The sequence below is a fragment of the Pelophylax lessonae genome (assembly GCF_965119305.1).
Source record: "Pelophylax lessonae genome assembly, chromosome: 1".
NCBI classification, from domain to species: Eukaryota; Metazoa; Chordata; class Amphibia; order Anura; family Ranidae; genus Pelophylax; species Pelophylax lessonae.
Window position 1 is genome coordinate 695664207 of NC_138768.1, and position 23907 is coordinate 695688113.

The 23907-nt window shown below is 43.1% G+C and overlaps 1 protein-coding gene across 1 annotated transcript in view; it reads right to left on the reverse strand.

Moving 5' to 3' along the window:
• Positions 1 to 858: 858 nt before the first annotated feature.
• The window catches only part of MFAP3L (microfibril associated protein 3 like), a 50745-nt gene continuing 27696 nt past the window's right edge, over positions 859 to 23907 (reverse strand). The window contains exons 2-3 of the mRNA XM_082243990.1: positions 21175 to 21521; positions 859 to 2005 (exon numbers count right to left, since the gene is read on the reverse strand). Of these exons, the coding sequence (XP_082100116.1) occupies positions 1179 to 2005; positions 21175 to 21508 (1161 nt within the window). The 5' untranslated portion in view covers positions 21509 to 21521 and the 3' untranslated portion in view covers positions 859 to 1178. The remainder of the gene's footprint in view (positions 2006 to 21174; positions 21522 to 23907) is intronic.

Consider the following 23907-nt stretch of genomic DNA (forward strand, 5'->3'; position numbering starts at 1 on the left):
TTTTAAACAGCCTTAAAAAGGCAAGCCAAGAATCCTGTGAAGGAATGTCAGAAGACTGTCAGTTGGGCACTACTGTTCTAGACATACAACTCCAATCTGTGCAAGGTGACTGCAAAACTGACTACATACCCACTTTATTTTCAAATTAGAAGGAAGACGTGCTTGAACTGGAACTTTAATAATACTTTAAAATTTCAGACGCTCTAATTTAAAAATATGGCCTAGGATGTGATGAATAGCAAAGTCTAAGAACATTCTGTTCTCTTACTGCACAGTTATACTGCTTCTGGCCTATGCCCAAACTGTAAGTTATAAATAACAATGACAAATCCTGTTTGACAACAAACAGGTCTGTATTTGGGGAGTTCTGTACATTTTCTCGGGTGTGTCTAGGAAAGTATTAACTAACCTTCATATATAGTATGTAATTAGGGAAGAACTATCCCCTCCTCTTTGGCATTTATCGATAGGTCTATGAGCTCAGCTCAAAGCACTACATTACACAGTATCGTCCACTTAGTTCAAAGCATGATCAGTAGAAAAAAAAAAATGGATGCTTATTCTTTTTTTGGCAAAACTGTGATGACTTAACCAAACCTTTCTAAAATAGTAATCTATTTAAAGGACAAAATTGATTGATTTTACACTTGACAATAGAAGAGCAGCACTCTGATTGTCAAATGACAAGGCCCTTGGGCTTACTAATGCATTTGGAAAGCTTATCCAGGGTTAGTTCCATTTCTTGTTGAAGGTGAAATACCATTAAGCAAATGTTCTCTGTCATTTGCAGCCTTCAGCAGTAGAGCTTTTTCAATCTGAAACAATATATACAAATGTAACATAACATTCCATTGGCAGGACATTAAAAAAAAAAAAAAATGAAACCAGTGGGTTAACCACAAAATAAATACATATTTAGAGTCTACTGTATCTATATTTTCTTAGTGTGATGCCAACTTGATTTTCTTATAGTACACCAAAAGAGTGCAGGTGTAATTCCGGTGGGATGTCATTGAATGCCATAAAACTCCATACTATTATCAAAGCTGCAGGTGAGCCAGCCACTAATGATTTTGGGGAGGAAATGTTTTTTTCTAGTAAGGCTAGGTGGCAATTTGTTAACATCTTCTCTATAAGGTGCTCCAAGTGTCTATTAGTGATATGCATAGATTTCCTATCTAGACATGGCTTTCATATATAATACACGTAGTGGGGTTATCTGGGGGAGGTTCAGTTGGTTCAGAAGTCTGAGTACATGCTCCAGTTGTGGAGTCGTCTTTTACACTTGATGATATGCTTTCTTGTGATTCTGTATCCAAATGTTTCTGAGCCATAGGATGTACAGACACTGTTATAGCAATTTGCCGAGGGGGCTCATGTAGAGAGGAGGCATCTGACTCTGCTGTTGGAGAATCACTCCGCTGCAAAGCATTAGGGATGGTGAAGACATCATCCGCATCACAAACTTCCTGACCAACAGCTCCCTGTCTTACAAATAAATGCCCTGGTTCATCCAGGCCAACGACCTCCATGATCTCTTCCATTATAGTCCTGCAGTTCATGATAAGAGGGGGTAAAGGAACACTTCTGGCCAGTTCCTCAATGTATCGTGCAAACTCCATTGTTTTAAATTGAGTGACTTTGGCAAGCTCGAGTGTCTTGGCAGAAGTGATGATGGGAATTCTTTTTGCAATCTCAAAAGCCTTTTGTAATTTCTCTGCACCTTCGGTCCTGAAGAATTCATTAATCGCTTTCTCTGTCTTCTTCAAATGACTGCTCATCATACACAATCTTGTTATATTCAGTACCATCACTATGGTAAATGCCACCAGGCAGACAATCATGTAGTAGATTCCCATGTCACCAGAGGTAAAAATGACTCTCAGAGTAACTGTATTGTTTACGGTGCCATGAGCATTGGTAGCGACACAAGTGTATTTTCCCCTATCCTCGAAAGATACACTGGTGATATTTAAAAGTCCACTATCCAGAATCCATTTTCCAGCTAAAAATCAAAAAAAAAACAAGGAGATTAATATACTGTTAGTTCTTAATAAAACAATATTCTTTCTCATATTTTACCTGCTGAAGCAAGCATGGGCGTCCGCAGAACTTTTTTCAGGGGGGGGGCATCATTTTAAGGTCATCCATGCTCCGCCACTTTTTGAAATTGATCCTGTTAAAGCATGTTATACAGCACAGTGCTTGTGCTGTGTAATTTGTCCCCCATGTATTACCTAAAATACCTGGCTGATCTTGCCTGGCTATGTCCTCCCCTCTGTAAACTGACCACAGTATATCATGGCTGCTGAGCCCTGATACTGTGGTCAGTTTAAGTGCCTCCTGTCCTCCACAGCCCTCCTGTCCTCCTCTGTCCTCTCTCCCCCCTCCCTCCCTCCCTGCCTGTCTGCTCCTGTGTCAGTGCCCCTTCTGCTGCTGTAGTTTCATTTAAAGTTTCATATCCTGTCTACAGTCTGTTTAATAATCCTGTGTGCCCCTGTGTCTGTGTTTTATAAAAAGAAGTCATTTTTTACAAGTTTTCAGAGCGCCAATCGCTGCTCACGTGACCCACTGCCTCTCCCCCTCCCCTCCTCCTCCCGACTGATGACCGCGAGGAATCCTCGGCCCCACCTACTGCAGACAGCTGTCTGACGGGGAGAGGAGAGAGCCGACAGGTCGCGTGAGCGGTGCTCGGCACCCTGAAAACTGGACACCTTATTTTTTTTAAATCCATACATAGGGGCACACAGGATTATTAAACAGACCAAACAGGATGGTATAAAGTGTTTTAACAACCACTTTAAAGGGGAAGTTGAGATTCCAGGGGGGGGGGGGGACGGGGGCATTTGCCCCTACCTGCGGATGCCCATGGAAGCAAGTGTGTATATGAAATACAGTCAAAAAATTACGAACAGCGATAGGTGAACATGGGAGTAAATGTGACAATAAGTCATGAACTAAAATATATGAATTACAATATATAAACGATAACAAGGCATATTAGAACGAAATAGGATTTTTTTTTTATCTCAAATTTTTATTAAAGGTTTCATAATAAGAACAAGTAGAAAAGTAGGAGCGCCAACATTTAAGATCATTCATTAAGTAGTTCCCATAAGCAGGTACATAATAATCAGTCAAAGCATTGACGGAAGAAAACGTGAGCAACATAAGGTTAACAGATAGCCTGACTAATAAAAAAGAAGAGAACAAAAGAATAAACAAAAGAACATAAGCATGAGTGCGCGGCAAATATGCCAAATAGGATTTTTGACTCCTCACATAATCCTTTTCTTGAAGAACATTACAGGACACAGGATGAGAACTCAGGTACATAGGGTTACGATGCAGAAGATTTGAACACTGGAAAAGCAAATCTTCAGGAACAACCCACTATAACCCCTCTGGCTTCCAGGATGCCTTAGATTTATTAGCAAGCAATAGTAGTAGTGGAGACGAGGGGGCCTGTGTTCTGTAATGTACTCTAAGAAAAGGATTTTATGGCAATTCAAAAATTCTATTTTCTTATTTGTACATTATGGAAAACAGGATGACAATTCAGGTACTGTATATAGAGAGGTAGAAAAGCAGTTCAACTGAAGAGTGAGTGAAACAGCAAACAAACAAAATGCTAACAGGCCCACTAAAACCAACAGGTTAGTAGAGGTAGCTCAACAGCGGTCTTAAGAACCAAACAACTGGAGCTGGCAACAGTTGAGGCCTGAACATTCACCTAGTAAAAGTTTAGGAACATGTAAGCAGAATACCAGTGGCAGTCTAGCAAAACTGAGAAACCGATGCTACGAAAAAAGAAAATAATGCAGTTCCTCCAAATATAGAATATTACAAATTTAAAGCATGTGCTATCAAACACGGCATTCATAATGTGCAAAAAGCATTCACAATATTCAAGAATGATAATCAAAATAAATCAGTGTGAATAAAGTCCAATGCAAAAGAGTGCAAAATAACTCCTAGTGGGAGGGGCTTATTACCCATCCGTCTATGATGTAAAGCAACAGCTATGTCCGTCGGTGGACGAAAGAGAAATATGTGATAAATATCACTGCAAAGAAAAGGTCTTCCACCAGCTATCCTCTGATAGAACAGAACTAAAATGCACTTGCCAACAAAGCTGCCAGAGGAAAGCAGCAACATGCACGTTTGTGTCAACAGGATCCTTCACACATGGTCAACCAGCTCCATTCTCGCAATGGGGACACCCCGCAATACCAATTCTCCTCACTGGGAACAGTCAGGTTTGCATGATACTGTCTGGGGAAAAAAAGCGCTCATCACTCGGAGCCACAAGCAGGGGACCACATATAGTGTAGTATATTAAAAATGATAGATTCCACAAAAAAAGCAGAAGGCTTCATCGCTAGTACTAGCATCCCTTGAAGATGTGCATTTGGATGAAGCGCATTGGGGCAGGAGCTACATGCTGACCGCCACTTCCATGCTTGAAACTGGCAGCTCGCTTTGTAAGTGCGCGGTTTTGTCTGTCATGACAATCGTTTTACTGGCATTTGGATGAAGCCTTTTACATTTTTATGCGGAATCTATAATTATTACATATACTACACTAAATGTGGTCCCTGGCTCCATGCAGGCTCCCCCCGCCCCCCCCCCCAGACAGTACCAAGCAAATCGTCTGACTGTCCCCAGTGGTGAGAAGCAGTATTGCGGGGAGTCCCCATTGTGAGAATTGAGCTGGTGGACCACGTGTAAAGGTTCCTGTTGATACAAATGTGCATGTTGCTGCTTTTCTCTGCCAGCTTTAATCTCGGTGAGTGCATTTTAGTTCTGTTGCTCACGTGTGGTGGAGTAATGTTTCATTAGCTGGTGTAAGACCATTTCTTTGCGGTGATAGTTATCAAATTTATTGGACTCTTTTGCATTGAACTTTATTCTCTTTTTTGAATATTGTGAATGCTTTATGCACATTATGAATGCTGTGTTGATAGCACATGCTTTAACTACCTCCCACCCGGCCATAGTACATATACGGCCGGGCGGGAGTCTTGTCCTTCTGAATGGACGTTCCGGAACGTCCTTCAGAAGGAGAGAGATCGCGCCGCCGCGGGCACGCGCAGCGGCGCGATCTCGATGTGCCTGTGTCCCTCGGACACAGAGCGACATCATTCGGCAGGAGGGCCCTGTGATTGGCCCTCCTGATCACATGACGGCTGTGTCCAATCACAGCCGTCATGTAATGTAAATAGAGCCGTTGTAACGGCTTCGATCTCTTCTCCTCCTGACAGATCCTGTCAGTGAGGAGAAGATCAGAGGATCGGTGCTGCTGCGGGGGTGATCAGTGAGTATTTCTAATTACTCACTGATCACAGGGGGGTCTGTGCTGGTAATCAGAACATTGATTACCAGTGCAGCCCTGGGGGGGGAGGGGTGCCACTAAGCCACCAGGGATGCCCACCCATGACCACCAGGGATGCCCACTATGGCCACCAGGGATGGCAAGCAGGGCTCAGAGAGCCCCCCAGTGCCCTCCCTATCAGTGTTGCCCACCAATGGCATCTATCAGTGCTGCCCACCAGTGCCATTATTGCCATCTATCAGTGCCGCCCACCAGTGCCCATTATTGCCCATCAGTGCTGCCTATCAGTGCCCATCAGTGCCCCCCATCAGTGCCGATCATTGCCGGATAACAGTGCCACTATCAGTGCCCATCAGTGCCGCCAATCAGTGCCCATCAGTGCTGCCTATCACTGCCCATCAGCGCTGCCTATCAGTGCCCACCAATGCTGCATATCAGTGCTATCTATCAGTGCCACATATCAGTGCCCATCAGTGCTGCATATCAGTGCTACCTATCAGTGCCCATCAGTGCTGCATATCAGTGCCACCCCATCAGTGCCACCCCATCAGTGTCTCCTCATCAGTGCCTGTCAGTGCGGCATCATCAGTGCTCATCAGTGCAGGAAAAAACATATCTATTTACAAAATTTTATAACCTAAACAAAAAAACTTTTTTTTTTTTTCAAACTTTTCAGTCTTTTTTTATTTGTGCACCAAAAAAGAAAAAACCTGACGGTGATCAAATACCACCAAAAGAAAGCTCTATTTGTGGGGAAAAAATGACACAAATTTGGTTTAGGTACAGCGTTGCATGACCGCGCAATTGTCATTCAAATTGCAACAGCGCTAAAAGCTGAAAATTGGTCTGGGAAGGAAGGGGGTTTAAGTGCCCTGTATTGAGGTGGTTAAAGTGTTACTAAACCCACAACAGTAATATCTGTCTACAGATGCAGAATAGCATGCTTGTTATACTTGCTGTGTAACTTAAGTGATTAATCCTCTGCATTGTGTAAAAAGGCTGTGTGATCCTGTATGCACAGATCCTACCTCTCCTGCACGGTCACTCTGGACAAGTCTAGATAAGACACAGTTTGGTCTCTATTGCTGGAGAGAAAGCTTCCTGGTTTTAGCTGAGCTATTCAGGTCACATTGTATTACCATCTCACATTTGGTCGTGTATACAGATCCTAAATGACAGCCCAGTCCCTCCCTCCTCCTCCAGCCCAGTAACTAAAAAAGAACACAGTGGGTGGGATGTCACATCTTGATTGATGGGTGATCTGCCTCCCATAAAAGCATGAGAACACCGACTATATAGGATTTCAAGAGGCAGTGAAATCTCCTCCAGTGATATCTCCTCCTCTGGACTCGGGGGCGGACCCTACAGAATATCACCTGGCCGTGGTATACAGATCAGCTAACAAGGTAAATACAGTGCCTTTCGAAAGTATTCGGCCCCCTTGAACTTTGTTTGAAGCCTGAAATGTGACAAAAGGTTGCAAAGATATAAAACTGTAATTTTTTGTGAAGAATCAACAAGTGGGACACAATCATGAAGTGGAACTACATTTATTGGATATTTCAAACTTTGTTAAATAAAAAACTGAAAAATTGGGCGTGCAAAATTATTCAGCCCCTTTACTTTCAGTGCAGCAAACTCTCTCCAGAAGTTCAGTGAGGATCTCTGAATGATCCAATGTTGACCTAAATGACTAATGATGACAAATAGAATCCACCTGTGTGTAATCAAGTCTCCGTATAAATGCACCTGCACTGTGATAGTCTCAAGAGGTCAGTTTAAAGCGCAGAGAGCATCGTGAAGAACAAGGAACACACCAGGCAGGTCCAAGATACTGTTGTGGAGAAGTTTAAAGCCAGATTTGGATACAAAAAGATTTCCCAAGCTTTAAACATCCTAAGGAGCACTGTGCAAGCGATAATATTGAAATGGGAGTATCAGACCACTGCAAATCTACGAAGACCTGGCCGTCCCTCTAAACTTTCAGCTCATACAAGGAGAAGACTGATCAGAGATGCAGCCAAGAGGCCCCATGATCACTCTGGATGAACTGCAGAGATCTACAGCTGAGGTGGGAGACTCTGTCCATAGGACAACAATCAGTCGTATACTGCACAAATCTGGCCTTTATGGAAGAGTAGCAAGAAGAAAGCCATTTTTTTTAAAGATATCCATAAAAAGTTTAGTTTAAAGTTTGCCACAAGCCACCTGGGAGACACACCAAACATGTGGAAGAAGGTGCTCTGGTCAGATGAATGAAACCAAAATCAAACTTTTTGGCAACAATGCAAAACGTTATATTTGGCGTAAAAGCAACACAGCTCATCACCCTGAACACACCATCCCCACTGTCAAACATGGTGGTGGCAGCATCATGGTTTGGGCCTGCTTTTCTTCAGCAGGGACAGGGAAAATGGTTAAAATTGATGGGAAGATGGATGGAGCCAAATACAGGACCATTCTGGAAGAAAACCTGATGGAGTCTGCAAAAGACCTGAGACTGGGACGGAGATTTGTCTTCTAACAAGACAATGATCCAAAACATAAAGAAAAATCTACAATGGAATGGTTCACAAAAACATATTCAGGTTTTTGAATGGCCAAGTCAAAGTGCAGACCTGAATCCAATCGAGAATCTTTGGAAAGAACTGAAAACTGCTGTTCACAAACGCTCTCCATCCAACCTCACGGAGCTCGAGCTGTTGTGCAAAACTGATAGAGACATACCCCAAGCAACTTACAGCTGTAGGTGGCACTACAAAGTATTAACTTAAGGGGGCTGAATAATTTTGCACGCCCAATTTTTCAGTTTTTTATTTGTTAAAAAAGTTTGAAATATCCAATAAATTTCATTCCACTTCATGATTGTGTCCCACTTGTTGATTCGTCACAAAAAAATACAGTTTTATATCTTTATGTTTGAAGCCTGAAATGTGGCAAAAGGTCGAAAAGTTCAAGGGGGCCGAATACTTTCGCAAGGCACTGTAGCTGCAGTATTTTATTGTAAAGAATATTTATAAGCTGTGGGCAGTGTGGGGAGGGCTGATGAACATTTTTTATAGTACTGAGTTTAGTAAAACTTACTTTGTAATATTCTATATTTGGAGGCGCTGCATTTTTTTCTTTGTTGGTTTGTTTGGGTACTGTATATTTACCCATTGCAAGCTGCCCAGTTCTTTTCTTTAACGCTGACCCCCTTTTATGTTTTCAGATGCCACGAAAAGCCCATAAAGCCCTAATTGATCTACTGGAGTGCACTTTAACCAGTAATAGGGGAAACCCTGCCCTTGAGGTCATAAGCTTGAATGATGAGCTGTTGAATTCATTTAGTGATACTGGAATGAAAAGTAGAGTCATAGTGTTGAAATGGAGCTGTACCTGAGAGATACATTTAGAAGGATTTCCAGTTTCCGTGTTAAACTTGTGACCCACCATGCCAGAACAAGCTTGGTCAGGCATACGAGACGATCCAGATGGAGGGAAACCAAAACAGTCTAGGAGGATTCTAGGCAGAATTTTTGTGCTCGGGTGTTGAGAAATTTTAGATCTAATATGGGGCGGATGCCCACTTTTGCTTTGGGGATGGTAAACAGGTTTAAATAGAAACCTTGAAACCTCTACTTTTTTGGGTCAAAGGCTATGACCCACTTGAGAGAGGAGCTGAGCTACAGCCCCTGCACATGACTTTTTGGACCAAAAAGTCTAACATTTTCTTGGATCAAATGAATAAACAGACTATACCCGCAATCTGATAAGTTATGAAGTCCCCTCATTGTTAGGAGGACTTGCTCAGGTTTCAGGACTTACAGTGGAACAGAGTTCCAGGCATTGCCTTGGACCTTGAGAGAAACCAAATTAACTCTTATTAGCCTCCAGAGTAGAGGGTTTTACATAGTAGATTTTTTCCTTTTTTAAGCACTTTTCACCCTTTAGCCAGAGGACTACAACAAAATGTTGTCTGTCTGCACATCGCCATAGCATAAAGTGAGCTCTTCTTACTAAAGAAACTGGCTTCAGCTACCCATAGGAGAACCCCCCTCCCTAGCATGTTTCGCCCAGTAGGGGCATAATCATAGAGGCCTCTATGATTAAGCCCTACTGGACAAAACAGGTTAGTAAGGGTATTCCCATGGGAAACCATTTTTTTTTTTTTTACTAAAAAGGAGCTCAATATAGGCCAAGGCAGCGGCGTGGAAGGGCCCCATTTTGTTGTCATTCTATTTTAAAATTTGGCATTCAATATCTGCTATGCCAATAATTCAATATCGAGTGGGGCCCACAGGCAAGTGCTTCAGTTGATGGAGCACAGACTGATTCTTCAGGACAGATGCAGGATCCCAGGATATAAACTTGGACTATTAACACCAAGGTCAGGCATATGTATAGTGGTGATTGAAAGTTTGGGCACCCCAGGTAAAAATTTGTATTAATGTGCATAAATAAGCCAAGCAAAGATGGAAAAATCTCCAAAAAGGCATAAAATTACAGATTAGACATTTTTATAATATGTCAACAAAAGTTACATTTTATTTCCATCATTTACACTTTCAAAATAACAGAAAACAAAAAAATGGTGTCTGCAAAAGTTTGGGCACCCTGCAGAGTTAATGTCTTGTACTGCCCCCTTTGGCAAGTATCACAGCTTGTAAACGCTTTTTATAGCCAGCCAAGAGTCTTTCAATTCTTGTTTGAGGTATCTTTGCTCATTCTTCCTTACAAAAGTATTCCAGTTCTTTGAGATTTCTGGGCTGTCTGTCACGCACTGCTCTTTTAAGGTCTATCCATAGATTTTCAATTATGCTGAGGTCAGGAGATTGTGAAGGCCATGGCAAAACGTACAGTTTGCGCCTCTTGATGTAATCCCCCTTGGATTTCGAGGTGTGTTTAGGATCATTATCCATTTGTAGAAGCCATCCTCTCTTTAACTTCAGTTTTTTCACAGATGGCATCAAGTTACCATCCAAAATTTTCTGAAATTTTATTGAATCCATTTTTCCTTCTACTTGTGAGATGTTCCCTGTGCCACTGGCTGCAATACAACCCCAAAGCATGATTGATCCACCCCCATGCTTAACAGGTGGACAGAGGTTCTTTTCATTAAATTCTGTGTCCCTTCTTCACCAAACGTACCTTTGCCCATTCCGGCCAAAAAGTTCAATTTTAACCTCATCGGTGCACAGAACTTGTTTCCAAAATGCATCAGGCTTGTCTATATGTTCATTTGCAAAGTTCAAACGCTGATTTTTGTGGTGAGGACGTAGAAGAGGTTTTTTTCTGATGACTCTTCCATGAAGACCATATTTGTACAAGTATCTCTCTATAGTGGAATAGTGTACCACAACTCCAGTGTCTGCCACATCTTTCTGGAGGGATCGTGCAGTCAAACGTGGGTTTTGAATGTTTTTTCTCACAATGCTGCGAGCTGTTCTGTCTGATATTTTTCTTTGTCTTCCAGATCTTGCTTTAACTTCCACTGTTCCTGATGACTGCCATTTCTTAATTACATTCCGAACAGAGGATATTGACATCTGAAAAATGCTTTGCTATCTTCTTATAGCCTTCTCCAGCTTTGTGAGCGTCAACTATTTTCAGTTTCAGTTTTCTAGACAACTGCTTAGAAGATCCCATGGTGCTGATTGTTGGGGCAAGGTCAGATGAGTCTGGGCATTTAAAACCTTTGAGATTGACATCACCTGGTCTTCCCAGATGATGATTGAGAACAATCCATGACACTGGCAGGTCTTAGCCTTGCAAAGGGGGCAGTGCATGCTATAAATTCTGCAGGGTGCCCAAACTTTTGCAGACACCATTTTTTTATTTTCTGCAATCCTGAAAGTGTCAATGATGGAAATAAAATCTAACTTTTGTTGACATATTATAAGAATGTCTAATCTGTAATTTGATGCCTTTTGGAGATTTTTTCCATCTTTCCTTGGCTTCTTTCTGCACATTAATACAAATTTTTACCTGGAGAGCCCAAACTTTCGATCACCACTGTACATAGTCTAAAATAGCAGGGTGCAGGAGGGCAGGACTTGGGAGGAAGAATAAAGTCTAACCCAGGGTTCACTTCTATGTTGCTCTGTATGATGCATTTGCACACGCACAGCAGTCTATTCATTTGAATAGGCTACTGTGCCTAAGTTTTCCATATGAAAAATGTCCCTGCACCTTTTTCGAAACACAGCCGCACAGAAACCGCATGGTCCTATGGCACCATGAGTTTGTGTGCATATAATCGCACCATGTTTTTCAGTATGGGGTGTCAGAATTAATGGCAACCTCTTGTTTTCCTAAAGCAGCACAATTCATGTGAGGCTGCAGGAATGCATGCAATTTTCAAGCACACCCTCACACACACAAATGTGAACCTAGCCTTAGAAAGCGCTTCTAGCCTTTTATCTACTGGGTCTTTTATAAACAGAGATTTCCTCATCAGGGACAGTCAGTCCGGTTAAGACAAAAAATGGCTAGGTCCTCAATAGGGACAGGCAACTTAAGGAACCTCTCCTCCATAGAGTATTGTTGGCCAAAACGTTCGGAGGGGCAAAGACCTCTTCCTTGTAAGGCCAATAACTATACAGGAACAGATGCAATAGGGAATGCACTTGAAAAGCCTTAACAGGTTGAGGGCTTTCTAGAGAATCCAGGCTAGTCAATTTAGCCGTGACCAACAAAGACAGCTCCAAGTCTAGGCATGTGTGGACCGGGTCATTAAGGACTGTGGTGGTATCCCTACATTTTGGAGTTTGCAGACTCAGTGGGGGTGGGGTTTGCTCTGATTGGGACCCTAGTGTAAGGGTGGGTGATTCTTATGTAAGAGGGGGGATTCTGGTGGGGTCCCTGATGTAAAAGGAGGGAATTTGAGAGTCCCTGTTGTAAGGAATGGATGGGATTTTCTTTTCAGTCGACAAATATTTGGAACATATATAATGCGGCCCTTGAACTGAAAAGTTTAGAGACCCCTTCTGTAGAAAGTTTTTTTCCCAGGGAATATCCATTTGGATTCAGAGGATTTTTTTCCCCTGTTAAAGCGGAGTTCCGGGCACAGAAAACATTTTTCAGTGAACATACCCCCGGGACAGTCAGGGCTAGTACATTCCACAATGGCTAGCCTCTGATCTGTCCCGGTTCTCACTTACCTGCAAGAAGAAATACTCACTTATAAAATTTCTTCCACAGCGTTGCCATCTCTCTTGTGGGCAGCTGAAGCCGGCGCGGTCCTCTTCTGCGTCTTCTTCCGCGTCCTCTTCTCCCAGAATGCACCTGCTTCGGCCCCTCTCGTCACTTCCGGTGCGGTCGCATTGATTCCTGGGAGCGATGACGTTCAGCTCCCAGGAATCATCGCAAGACATGAAGTGACGGCGGAGCCGCGGCTCAGAGGGAGGAAGTGCACTGAGGTGAGTATTTTCGATCTTCAATTACAAGGTGAGTAAAAAAAAAAAAAAAAACTAACTATCCAATTCCTTTTCAGGTGAAGGAGAACTAGCGGACGGCACAAAAAAAAAAAAAAAAAGAAGATCGATTTTGTGCCCGGAACTCCGCTTTAAAGCCAACTGGCAAGCTGCACACAGAAAAAAAATGGTCAACCTGACTAGGCTTTCTGGTAGAGATACCTTCATTACAAGAACAGCTACATAAAATTAAAATATTTAGCAACAAGACACATGTACGCCACATACATATCTAGCTGCTTGCTTGGTGCTGCAAATTTGAGTTTCCAGCTTTATATTTATATTATTAGTACATATAAGTACCATAGCACATCCACTGTGTAAAAAAGTACCCGGTAATAATCATTCGCTATTGCTGATTATTCTTAATGATTTATCCAACATCTTATGCAGCAGTTCCTTTAAATGCATTTACTTGCTCTCTTCTGCCGTTACACTTTTGAAGAGAATACAAAGTAGTGTACCATGGCTGCAATTTCCTGAGTCCGAACACGCTGTCTGAATGGCAGGAAATAACAGAGATCTGAAATAACACGTTCCATCAGTATTTGTACTAAGTAATGAATGCGCTACAGCACAGACCGTCCCTTCTGGATTATTTTAATACCGGCACTGGCATGACATTTTGCGAGCTACTTTTCCATTAGCAGCAAGACCATCAGTGCTACTTAAATTAAATCTGTTCTAAATTCACAGTTTCATAAAACTCGCAGCCCAATGAACATAGCATGTCAAATTCACTGTACACCAGACTGTTTGGAATATAAATAAGGGTCTGTGCCAGGTGTAATATTGTGAATATGCAGATACTAACAAAGTTGATCAATTGTAAGCTCTAACGAGCAGGGCCCTCTGATTCCTCCTGTATTGAATTGTATTGTAACTGTATTGTCTACCCCCACACTGTAAAACGCTGCGTAAACTGTTGGCGCTATATAAATCCTGTATAATAATAATGTACGCAAGCATATTTTTTTTTCTAGGTTCTTTTTTCCTTAACCACTTTACCACCGGAGGATTTTGCTGTCTTACGGCTGGGCCACTTTTTGCGATTCGGCACTGTGCGACTAACTGACAATTGCGCGGTCATGCGACGCTGTACCCAAACAAAATTTACGTCCTTTTTTCCCACAAATAGAGCTTTCTTTTGGTGGTATTTGATCACCTGTGCGATTTTTACTTTTTGCGCTATAAACAAAAAAAGAGCGACAGTTTTGAAAAAATAACTATTTTTCACATTTTTTTATATGAAATTCCCCCCAAAAAAATTTAAAAATCAAATTTTTTTTATCATTTTAGGCCAATTTGTTTTCTGCTGCATATTTTTTTTTTTTTTTTACCAAAATCGCAATAAGCGTATTTTGATTGGTTTGCGCAAAAGTTATTGCGTTTACTAACTAAGGGAAAGATTTCAGTCATTTTTTGGTGTTTTTTTTTTTTTTTAACAAGTAATGGCGGTGATCTGCGATTTTTTTTGCGGGACTGCGACATTGCGGCGGACAGATCGGACCCTTGACTGACATTTTTGGGGTTACCAGTGACATTACTACAGTAATCAGTGCTATACATATGCATTGTTACTGTAAAAATGACACTGGCAGGGAAGGGGTTAATTTTATTGGAGAGGGAGGGGTTAATGTATGCCTGGTGCTTACTGACGTGTGTGGGGGGAGGTGACTGAGTGACTCAAGGACAGATCGCAGGTTCAGCTATGCTGAACCCTGCAATCTGACCCTGCCTGTCACTTTGGAGATCCGCCCGCTTTGTTTACACAAGCAGGCGGATCTCCACACTCGATTACCCGGCGATCGGGGAAGAGCAGCGGCGATCGCCGCTGCTCCTCCCCTGGCCCGACTCCCGCTGTGACTGAATACAGTGGGAGCGAGCCTCCCGCGCCGCGCGCGCACCGCCGAGAAGGGGGAGTGTCTGCCGACGTAGGTCTACGTCGTCAGACCTACAACAGCCACTTTGCCGCAGTAGAGCTCTAGTGAGCAGACGGCAAGTGGTTAAGACTGGAAGGATTTGCCCCCTTAATGACCAGGCCACTTTTTTTCAACTTGGCACTGCGTGACTTTAACTGACAATTACGCGGTCGTGTGACGCTGTACCCATAAAAAATTGACGTCCTTTTTTCCCCACAAATAGAGCTTTCTTTTAGTGGTATTTGATCACCTGTGTGATTTTTATTTTTTGCACTATACACAAAAAAAGAGCGACAATTCTGAAAAAAAAAAAAAAATCAATATTTTTCACATTCTGCTATATATAAAACATTCCCAATTTTTTTTTTTTTTTTTTAAATTTTATGCCAATTTGTTTTCTGCTAGATATTTTTGGAAAAAAAAAAAAAAAAATCGCAATAAGCGTATTTTGATTGCTTTGCGCAAAAGTTATTGCGTCTATTAACTACAGGAAAGATTTATGTCATTTTTTATTGTTGTTTTTTTTTACTAGTAATGGCGGCCATCTGCGATTTATTGCAGGACTGCGACATTGCGGCAGACAGATCGGACCCCTGACTGACATTTTTGACACTTCTGGGGGGACCAGTGACATTACTACAGTAATCAGTGCTAAAAATATGCACTGTTACTGTAATAATGACACTGGCAGGGAAGGGGTAAACATTGTGGGTAATTAAGGGGTTAAATGTGAGCCAAGGGGAGGGATTTTAACTGTGGGGGGCGTGGCTTGTGAAATGATCATAGAGACCTGTGTTCCTATATAGAAGGATCACAGAGGCTCTATGATCATTCCAGGGAGAAGAATGGGCAGAATGGTGGAATAGGTTACATGTTTCAGCTTCTGCCCCCTTGACAGCAGGCAGGGGTTATTCACGTACCCGCTGTCACTTTTTGGAAACACTGCAGCTGTGCAGGGCTCTGCCCACACAGCCGTGTCATCCATTCACAGATTTCTGTGAATGAATAAACTACAAGTGCCATCTACCACAGCAGCAGACGGCTATAGTTCTCAATGGGCTGCAGGGGGAGGGGCCGACAAGTGCTCTCGTAGTCCACCGACATGTCCTTCAGGTTTCAAAAAGAAAGCCAGAGTTACTGATCATGGGTGCAAGGATTTTGAGGCTCCTGCAGAAAAAAAAAAGTAAATGCACATTTAAAAAAAAATAAAAAATATGTGCATTTATTTTGTTTTCCCACAAAAGGTAAACTTACTTATCCTTTAAATACTTTAGCAGGATGGTTTAAATTCATTAGTGGTAAAAATGTTTTGCATTAACATAGCCCATTTTTAATAAGAATTATGAGATGCCTATATCGGAATTATTAGGGTCTTGCCAAACTACAAGAGTTAATTTCTAAGGATCACAGTAAAAACATACAAATGCGCAAAAACACAACTCTTTTGGCAGTGGATTTAAAAGTAATATTTTCGTTTTAAATAGAAACTGGTGGATTGAGCCAGCAGCTTGTTGCTTATATATCCTGAAAAGGCCAACAGCAAGATCTTCCCAAACTTTTTAAATCTTTTTCCGTGCACCTATCGTTTTATTTAGCGTTAAAGTACAACTGCGGGGTAAACTTTTTTTTGGATAGAGTGGGATTGGAACACTGGTGAAGATTTTTTTGCAGCTTGTATCCCTGTTAGGGAGATTCACACAGTTTTTCCAGTTTACTTTTAAACAGAGTGAAAGTAAAAAAAAAAAAATAGAACCAGAATAGCGGGGAAATCTTCCATTGGGGGACACTAGTTCTGTAGACCCTGGTGACAACCAGGTATTTCCTCTACTTTCCTATTTTGGTTATAGAAGAAGTGAAGGGAAATATCCCCAGTGGGACACAGATGGCAAAATAAACTGACAGGGTTTACAACTCTTACATACAGTGCATCTGGAAATTATTCACAGTACTTCACTTTTCCACATTTTATGTTAACATCCTTATTCCAAAATAGATTAAGCCAAGTAAATAGATACCCAACATCTCATGCTTTAAAATAGCTTCTGCCCGTAGAATGGAAGCAAACTACGGTGCTTAAAATTCTCTCCATAGGCGACGCTTTAAACGCCTTGACAGGTTACCAGTTTAGAGTTGCACAGGAGGTCTGGTGCTAAAATTATTGCTCTTGCTCTAATGTTCGCGACACCGTTTACATATGCGTGCGGGCGTAACGTATGCATTCACATTTACGCGTAAGCACGGTGGGACGGGGGGGGCTTTAATTTTTATTTAGGTTATACAATTTTCATTTTTTTACACTTTTTATTTCTAACTTTATTGCTATCACAAGGGGTGAACAACACCCCTTGTAACAGCGCCATGACAGGTCCTCTTTATGGAGAGATTTGGGGTCTCTCCACTGGCCTCCCATGCAGCCGATCAGACACAGATTGGTCTGATCGGCTGCTTTCCTGGCCGCTGGTGGCCAGGTAAACAAAGGGGCAGAACTGGAAGTGACTAACTACTCATAGCTCCCGGTTTCCAGGATTAAAGAAAGAGGGGAATGACCCCAGTTCGGCTCTTTCTGTACAGGACAACCATCACCACCGGTCGCATCACTCCCAGGCTTTCCTGTCCCATCACGGTGCCCGGGGGTGAGGCATCCCACAGAAGTGATCGAGTGGCTAATTAGCCACTCTGATCACTTCCGCATTCATGATAATCACCGGCTGAAAAGGATACTGGGATGATGCCTGTAGGTGCAGACTTCATCCCAGTATAACCACTGAAACCCAAGGACGTACGGGAACATCCAGGAATCCTTGGGTAGCAAGCAGTGGTGGGATTCAAAAATTTTAGTAACCAGTTCCGACTTTCCCAGCAGAATGACCAGCGTGCCCCCTTTCAATGCACAGTGACCAGCGTGCCCCCTTTCAATGCACAGTGACCAGCGTGCCCCCTTTCAATGCAGAGAGACCAGCGTGCCCCCTTTCAATGCACAGTGACCAGCGTGCCCCCTTTCAATGCACAGTGACCAGTGTACATGCCTCCTTTAATGCACAGTGACTAGCGTGCCCCCCTTTCAATGCAGAGAGACCAGCATGCCCCCCTTTCAATGCAGAGAGACCAGCGTGCCCCCCTTTCAATGCACAGTGACCAGCGTGCCCCCCTTTCAATGCACAGTGACCAGCGTGCCCCCCTTTCAATGCACAGTGACCAGCATGCCCCCTTTCAATGCACAGTGACCAGCGCTGCGTGCCCCCCTTTCAATGCACAGTGACCAGCGCTGCGTGCCCCCCTTTCAATGCACAGTGACCAGCGCTGCGTGCCCCCCTTTCAATGCACAGTGACCAGCGCTGCGTGCCCCCCTTTCAATGCAGAGAGACCAGCGTGCCCCCCTTTCAATGCACAGTGACCACAGCATTGCCCCCAATGATTGCAGAGTGCCAGCCACAGCATTGCCCCCAATGATTGCAGAGTGCCAGCCACAGCATTGCCCCCAATGATTGCAGAGTGCCAGCCACAGCATTGCCCCCAATGATTGCAGAGTGCCAGCCACAGCATTGCCCCCAATGATTGCAGAGTGCCAGCCACAGCATTGCCCCCAATGATTGCAGAGTGCCAGCCACAGCATTGCCCCTAATGATTGCAGAGTGCCAGCCACAGCATTGCCCCCAATTGCAGAGTGCCAGCCACAGCATTGCCCCCAATTGCAGAGTGCCAGCCACAGCATTGCCCCCAATTTCAGAGTGCCAGCCACAGCATTGCCCCCAATTGCAGAGTGCCAGCCACAACATTGCCCCCAATTGCAGAGTGCCAGCCACAACATTGCCCCCAATTGCAGAGTGCCAGCCACAACATTGCCCCCAATTGCATAGTGCCAGCCACAACATTGCCCCCAATGATTGCAGAGTGCCAGCCACAGCATTGCCCCTAATGATTGCAGAGTGCCAGCCACAGCGTTGCCCCCAATTGCAGAGTGCCAGCCACAACATTGCCCCCAATTGCATAGTGCCAGCCACAACATTGCCCCCAATGATTGCAGAGTGCCAGCCACAGCATTGCCCCTAATGATTGCAGAGTGCCAGCCACAGCGTTGCCCCCAATTTCAGAGTGCCAGCCACAGCATTGCCCCCAATTGCAGAGTGCCAGCCACAGCATTGCCCCCAATTGCAGAGTGCCAGCCACAACATTGCCCCCAATTGCAGAGCGCCAGCCACAACATTGCCCCCAATTGCAGAGCGCCAGCCACAACATTGCCCCCAATTGCAGAGCGCCAGCCACAACATTGCCCCCAATTGCAGAGCGCCAGCCACAACATTGCCCCCAATTGCAGAGCGCCAGCCACAACATTGCCCCCAATTGCAGAGCGCCAGCCACAACATTGCCCCCAATTGCAGAGTGCCAGCCACAACATTGCCCCCAATTGCAGAGTGCCAGCGATCCCCCCCCCCCGCGAGACCCATGCACTTACCTCACGGAAGGTCTCGCAGTCGGCTCCCCGCGTCTCCGAGTCCTCCAGCGGAGCCTCCTTCTCGTCCAACGGCACGGTGTTTGCCTTTCGGCCAATCAGGAAGCGGGAGGACCCGCTCCCTGATTGGCCAGGAGGAGGATCATGTGACAATAGCGAATTCTCATTCGCTATTGTCACAGAATGGGCGGGCCGTGGCGCCACGTCTGCCCGATCGCGGGACATTCAATTGTCCTGCGCGTCCTCAGACGCGCAGAGGGATTCAGCCGGTTCTGCGAACTTGCAGAAAGTTAGCAACCGGTTCTATGGAACCGGTGCGAACCGGCTGAATCCCACCACTGGTAGGAAGTGGTTACATGATAAGTTCACCTTTCTCAACATGGTATATAATACACTCGGATTTAGGGTGTAACATGTTCAGCAATCTCCCCCTGCACCTACCCTCCCCGTGACAGCAAGTGGGAGATGCTCTATCCGCTATCACATCTTCAAAATGTTGCAGCTGTGTGGGTTTCTATCGGCACGATACGTTCACAGGAAATCAGAATGGGCCTGAATGGGCCGTGGGTGTACTGATGAGCACGCTCGTAGTCCATTCATTCTCCCTCCAGCATACAAGCTGACAGAGGTACGACCTGTACAAAGCTAAAAGCCGGAAAGAGAGAGTGCAGGAGCTGGAAATTGCACCCCTGACCTGCTGACCACAAGTGCAATACTTTGCAGGCTCCTGTGCAAAAAAATAAATAAATGGCAATTTTATAACCTGCAAAAAAAGGGTGCATTTATCATTTTATATGTATATAGAGGTCAATTAATATTCCCAAGAGTGTGAACAAAGGTGGCCAAATATAGTTCGATTTATGTTCGAATGTTTAGAGAAAATGATTCATCAAAACATTATTTCTTGCTATAACTGAACTCATTTGGTTTTAAGGCCTTATGCACACAGGGCGTTTTTACAGCTGCTTTTAGCTTCAGAAGTTTTTCCTTTTGCAGCTTAAAAACGCCATTTCATGTTATTCTATGGCCTCATGCACACACATAGGCTTTTAGGAGCTGTAAGTTTCAGAGGCCTTTTCAAGCGGCAAAAAACACCCAGGGCCAGTGCGTTCTGGAGCAGCAGCGTTAAGCTTTAAATATGCCTGACGCTGCCAAAGGCTGCATACAGCGTTAAGCCACGCCAGACGTTTTAAGCTGTAGTAGTTGGATTGGAGGTTGGAAAATAGAAGAGGGCAGAGAAAGGCTGCTAAACACCAATGCTGCTAAACGTGGCTAAAACATGCATTAACACCAATACAAGATGCTCCTAAAAGCACGTTTTTACATCTGCTTTTTCCTGGCATCAGAATTGGCTTTGCAGCTCATTTTTTCAAACGCCCTGTGTGCATGAAGCCTTTAGCCAATAGAATTTCATCCTGCTATTTGAATGGAATCCTAGACATATTAAACAGGTTTCATCACAAAATTTATTTTTTTTCACAAACAAAAACCTCTTTCACAGTTAGTTTGAGAAAATCCTGCTCTGAAATTGCCTGTAACTACAGTAGAAAATGAACATGAATTAGAACTCCCTAACCATTACAAAATTGAAAAAATGTTATGAAAATGTAAAATTTTCGAAAAATGTTCTATGGCTAGTTTTAGTTTACAGGCCATTGTCTCATCTATCCCCATACTATCATATCATATGACCACATAATACTGAAATCCGGGGACCTTTACATATACATACAGATCACAGATTTATCTCTGGTCCAAACTGAGAAATGTTCATCTTAATTTATCATAGCGTGAGTCACACAGGCAGGATGCACACAAACATATAAATTAAATGTTTGTTGAATAATTACTATATAGAAGCCTAGTGTGAGGAATTTAAAGGTGTGCCTCTCTGGATTGTTGCTCTTCACTGGTTGCAGCTTCCTTTAGTTTGCCTTCTATATAGACTATGGAGAGACTAGGAGAAAGATGACAGTAGTGGGCTACTTGGATGTATTTATTAAGTAAGCTTACCATTTTCCTCTTTAAGTAGATGTCCATTGGAGTTGTACCACTGGAATTGAGGATCAGGGTGTCCCTCAACATTGCAGTGAATGACCACACTGTTCCCTTCTTTCACAATAATATGATCTACTATTGATGTGACCACAGGTAATGAATCCATTGCCTCGGAAGTATTGGCAGTATGATTATTAGTCTCCGCTGAGTTTATTGCGGTCGCCAAAGAAAACAAAAGGATAACCAACAATGATGGTCTCCACCAAAATTTGCAGCCCGTCATGGCGATGTCAGTATCCACGATTAACCGTGCAGAAGTCCCAAGATGGAAAAAGTGTGTCTGGCCCATCAGAAAATCTTGCCTGTAAAGGAAATAGATATTTAACAATTTGAAACTATGTAGTCAATAGGTCACTTCTACCAATGCATTTTAATGAGGTTACAGTTTATATTTATTTAGCGTTTGTAGGGACAGGTACAAACGGTGGGTTGCATAATGTGCTTTTCTTGAAAAAAACATTTAGAAGTAAAATTCCACTTTAAAGTGGCCAGTCTAGTAAGCTCTATAACACCATATTTCTACCTGGGTATCGGTGCTCTGCACATACAGTCAAGGTCCATAAATATTGGGACATCTACGCAATTCTAATCTTTTTGGCTATATACACCCCCACAATGGATTTGAAATGAAACAAACAAGATGTGCTTTAACTGCAGACTTTCAGCTTTAATTTGAGGGTATTTATATCCAAATCAGGTGAACGCTGTAGGAATTACAACAGTTTGTATATGTGCCTCCCACTTTTTAAAGGGACCAAAAGTAATGGGACAGATTAACAATCATAAATCAAACTTTCACTTTTTAATACTTGGTTGCAAATTCTTTGCAGTCAATTACAGCCTGAAGTCTGGAACGCATAGACATCACCTGACGCTGGGTTTCATCCCTGGTGATGCTCTGCCAGGCCTCTACTGCAACTGTCTTCAGTTCCTGCTTGTTCTTGGGGCATTTTCCCTTCAGTTTTGCCTTCAAGCAAGTGAAATGCATGCTCAATCGGATTCAGGTTAGGTGATCGACTTGGCCATTGCATAACATTCCACTTCTTTGCCTTAAAAAACTTTTTGGTTGCTTTCGCAGTATGCTTCGGGTTATTGTCCATCTGCACTGTGAAGCGCCATCCAATGAGTTCTGAAGCATTTGGCTGAATATGAGCAGATCATATTGCCCGAAACACTTCAGAATTCATCCTGCTGCTTTTGTCAGCAGTCACATCATCAATAAATACAAGAGAACTAGTTCCATTAGCCGCCATGCATGCCCACGCCATGACACTACAACCACCATGCTTCATTGATGAGGTGGTATGCATTGGATCATGAGCAGTTCCTTTCCTTCTCCATACTCTTCTCTTCCCATCACTCTGCTACAAGTTGATATTGGTCTCATCTGTCCATAGGATGTTGTTCCAGAACTGTGCAGGCTCTTTTAGATGTTGTTTGGAAAACTCTAATCTGGCCTTCCTGTTTTTGAGGCTCACCAATGGTTTACATCTTGTGGTGAACCCTCTGTATTCACTCTGGTGAAGTCTTCTCTTGATTGTTGACTTTGACACACATACACCTACCTCCTGGAGAGTGTTCTTGATCTGGCCAACTGTTGTGAAGGGTGTTTTCTTCACAAGGGAAAGAATTATTTGGTCATCCGCCACAGTTGTTTTCCGTGGTCTTCTGGGTCTTTTGGTGTTGCTGAGCTCACTGGTGCGTTCTTTCTTTTTAAGGATGTTCCAAACAGTTGATTTGGCCACACCTAATATTTTTGCTCTCTCTCTAATGGGTGTGTTTTGTTTTTTCAGCCTAATGATGGCTTGCTTCACTGATAGTGACAGCTCTTTGGATCTTATATTGAGAGTTGACAGCAACAGATTCCAAATGCAAATAGCACACTTGAAATTAACTCTGGACCTTTTACCAGCTCCTTTTAAATGGGATGAGGGAAAAACACACACCTGGCCATGGAACAGCACAGCAGCCAATTGTCCCATTACTTTTGGTCCCTTAAAAAGTGAGAGGCACATATACAAACTGTTGTAATTCCTACACCTTTCACCCGATTTGGATGTAAATGCCCTCAAATTAAAGCTGAAAGTCTGCAGTTAAAGCTCATCTTGTTTGTTTCATTTCAAATCCATTGTGGTGGTGTATAGAGCAAAAAAGATTAGAATTGTGTCACTGCCCAATATTTATGGACCTGACTGTACATATTTTTTTTATTTACTTACCCCATGATACACCTTAAAACTGCGTGAAAAAAAAAAAAAATGAAAAAAAAATCTTCCATGTTTGAGAAAGTGCAAAATATACCAGTTGATCCTGTCTGAAATATTTTCAGTTAAATTACTTCCATCTATGCTGCATTGTTATCGATTACATTGATCCCAGATCTCTGGGGGAATACAGAACCCTTCTCATCTAATCTATAGAGAAGAGGAGAGGGAATGGTGTATGTAGACCTGTCCTTTGGCGACAACGCTGCTTCTCCATAGATATGGCATATATACAGTGTGGCAAGTGAGCAGTGTCAACCTAGGGAGGGAAGCGAGTTACTGGCAGGACCCCCCCAGGAGAAATAAAAATAAAAAAAAAAAAACACACACACAGAAAGGATGCAACCACAAAGACTTGCTTAGCAAGCTGTAATATATTCCATTTTTGTTCCTGGTTTTAGATACGCTTCAAAAGGGTGAAGGT